We start from the raw sequence: 1,412 nt of genomic DNA on the forward strand, positions 1-1,412 counted from the left end.
CTCCAGATCCCAGTTTAACTTCCAAATCTTTGTTTAGACAAAAGGCGGACAAGGCCATATTGGATTTGCTTGGTCTTGATGCTATAGATGATAGGATTCATTAAAGGAGGAAAGAGGAAGTAGACATAGCTCATGACGATGTGGACCACTTCTGGCACATTCCTCCCAAATCTGCGGATGAATGTGAGACCAATCACCGTGACATAGAAGATGAGGACGCAACTCACATGGGACATACACGTATTGAGGGCCTTGGCTCTCTCTTCACCAGAGGCAATGCCCATGACAGTCTTAAGAATTAGCATATAGGAGAAGAGGATGATTAGAGAGTCTAGAAAAACTGTTAGAAAAACTAGAATTACAGGGTAAATTCTATTGAAAGTTATATCAGCGCAGGCCAATTTCATGACTTCTTGGTGAAGGCAGAAAGCATGGGAGAGAACATGAGAATGGCAATATGAAAATGAAAAAAGACGCACAATTATAGGTATGATGGATACAAAACCCCTCAGAAAAATTCCCACTCCTAACTTTATCACCTGAGTATTGGTGAGAATAGAAGCGTATCTTAAAGGATTGCGAATGGCAATGAAACGATCATAGGCCATTGCCAAGAGGGTACCTGATTCTACCACAGAAAGGGAGTGAATAAAGTAGGCCTGCAAGAAGCAGCCCACATGGCTAATTTCCCTGTGATTCAGCCATAAGACCCCCATCACAGTAGGCATAGTGGTCAATGTCACCACGATGTCTGTGCCTGCCAGCATAGCAAGGAAATAGTACATGGGTTCATGAAGACTTTGGTCATCCTTGATGAGACAGAGGAGTGTGCCATTGCCAAGAAGGATACAGACATAGACTGCAAAGAAGGGGATGGAGATCCAGTGATGAGCTTCCTCCAGAGCTGGGAAACCAGTCAGCAAAAAGGGGGCTGAGCTAATATTGTTCCACATAGTGTGCCCACAAATGGATTATAGCTTTCTTGAAGCCTTGAAACCAGGAACCCAGATGTTTCAGTGGCAATATATCACAGCAGCCTCAATCACAGTCTTCATACTTGGGGATTGCTAGTTGGTGTGATAAATTTGACTTTGCCACTATCTTTCTGCAGAAGAAGCTTAGGAGCACAGACAATACTAGAGACAAGAAATGATAGTCTTTCCCTAATTAGAGAAAGATTTTAAGGTAATGGTTAAATATTTAATAAATCAAAATATAAAGTTTCATTAATTTTTCTTAAAACATCAGGCTCAACTCTTTTGTAGATGCTTTAAAATATTGGTAACAAGTGATAACAAAAACACAGGAGCTCTCTCTCCGCTTCTCTTTACTCTTCTGTCATGGGCTGAAAACAGGAAAAAGACCCTCATTAGATGTGACCTCTTGATCTTGAACTTCTGACACTAAAGAAC

General features: G+C 41.3%; 1 protein-coding gene across 1 annotated transcript; it reads right to left on the reverse strand.

The window, feature by feature from the left end:
- Positions 1-14: 14 nt before the first annotated feature.
- LOC123641596 (olfactory receptor 51B2) lies at positions 15-953 on the reverse strand. The gene has a single exon (XM_045556477.1). The coding sequence runs from the start codon at positions 951-953 to the stop codon at positions 15-17; it is 939 nt and encodes a 312-aa protein (XP_045412433.1).
- Between the last annotated feature and the right edge of the window lie 459 nt (positions 954-1,412).

The sequence above is a fragment of the Lemur catta genome, chromosome 7, assembly GCF_020740605.2.
Source record: "Lemur catta isolate mLemCat1 chromosome 7, mLemCat1.pri, whole genome shotgun sequence".
NCBI lineage: Eukaryota > Metazoa > Chordata > Mammalia > Primates > Lemuridae > Lemur > Lemur catta.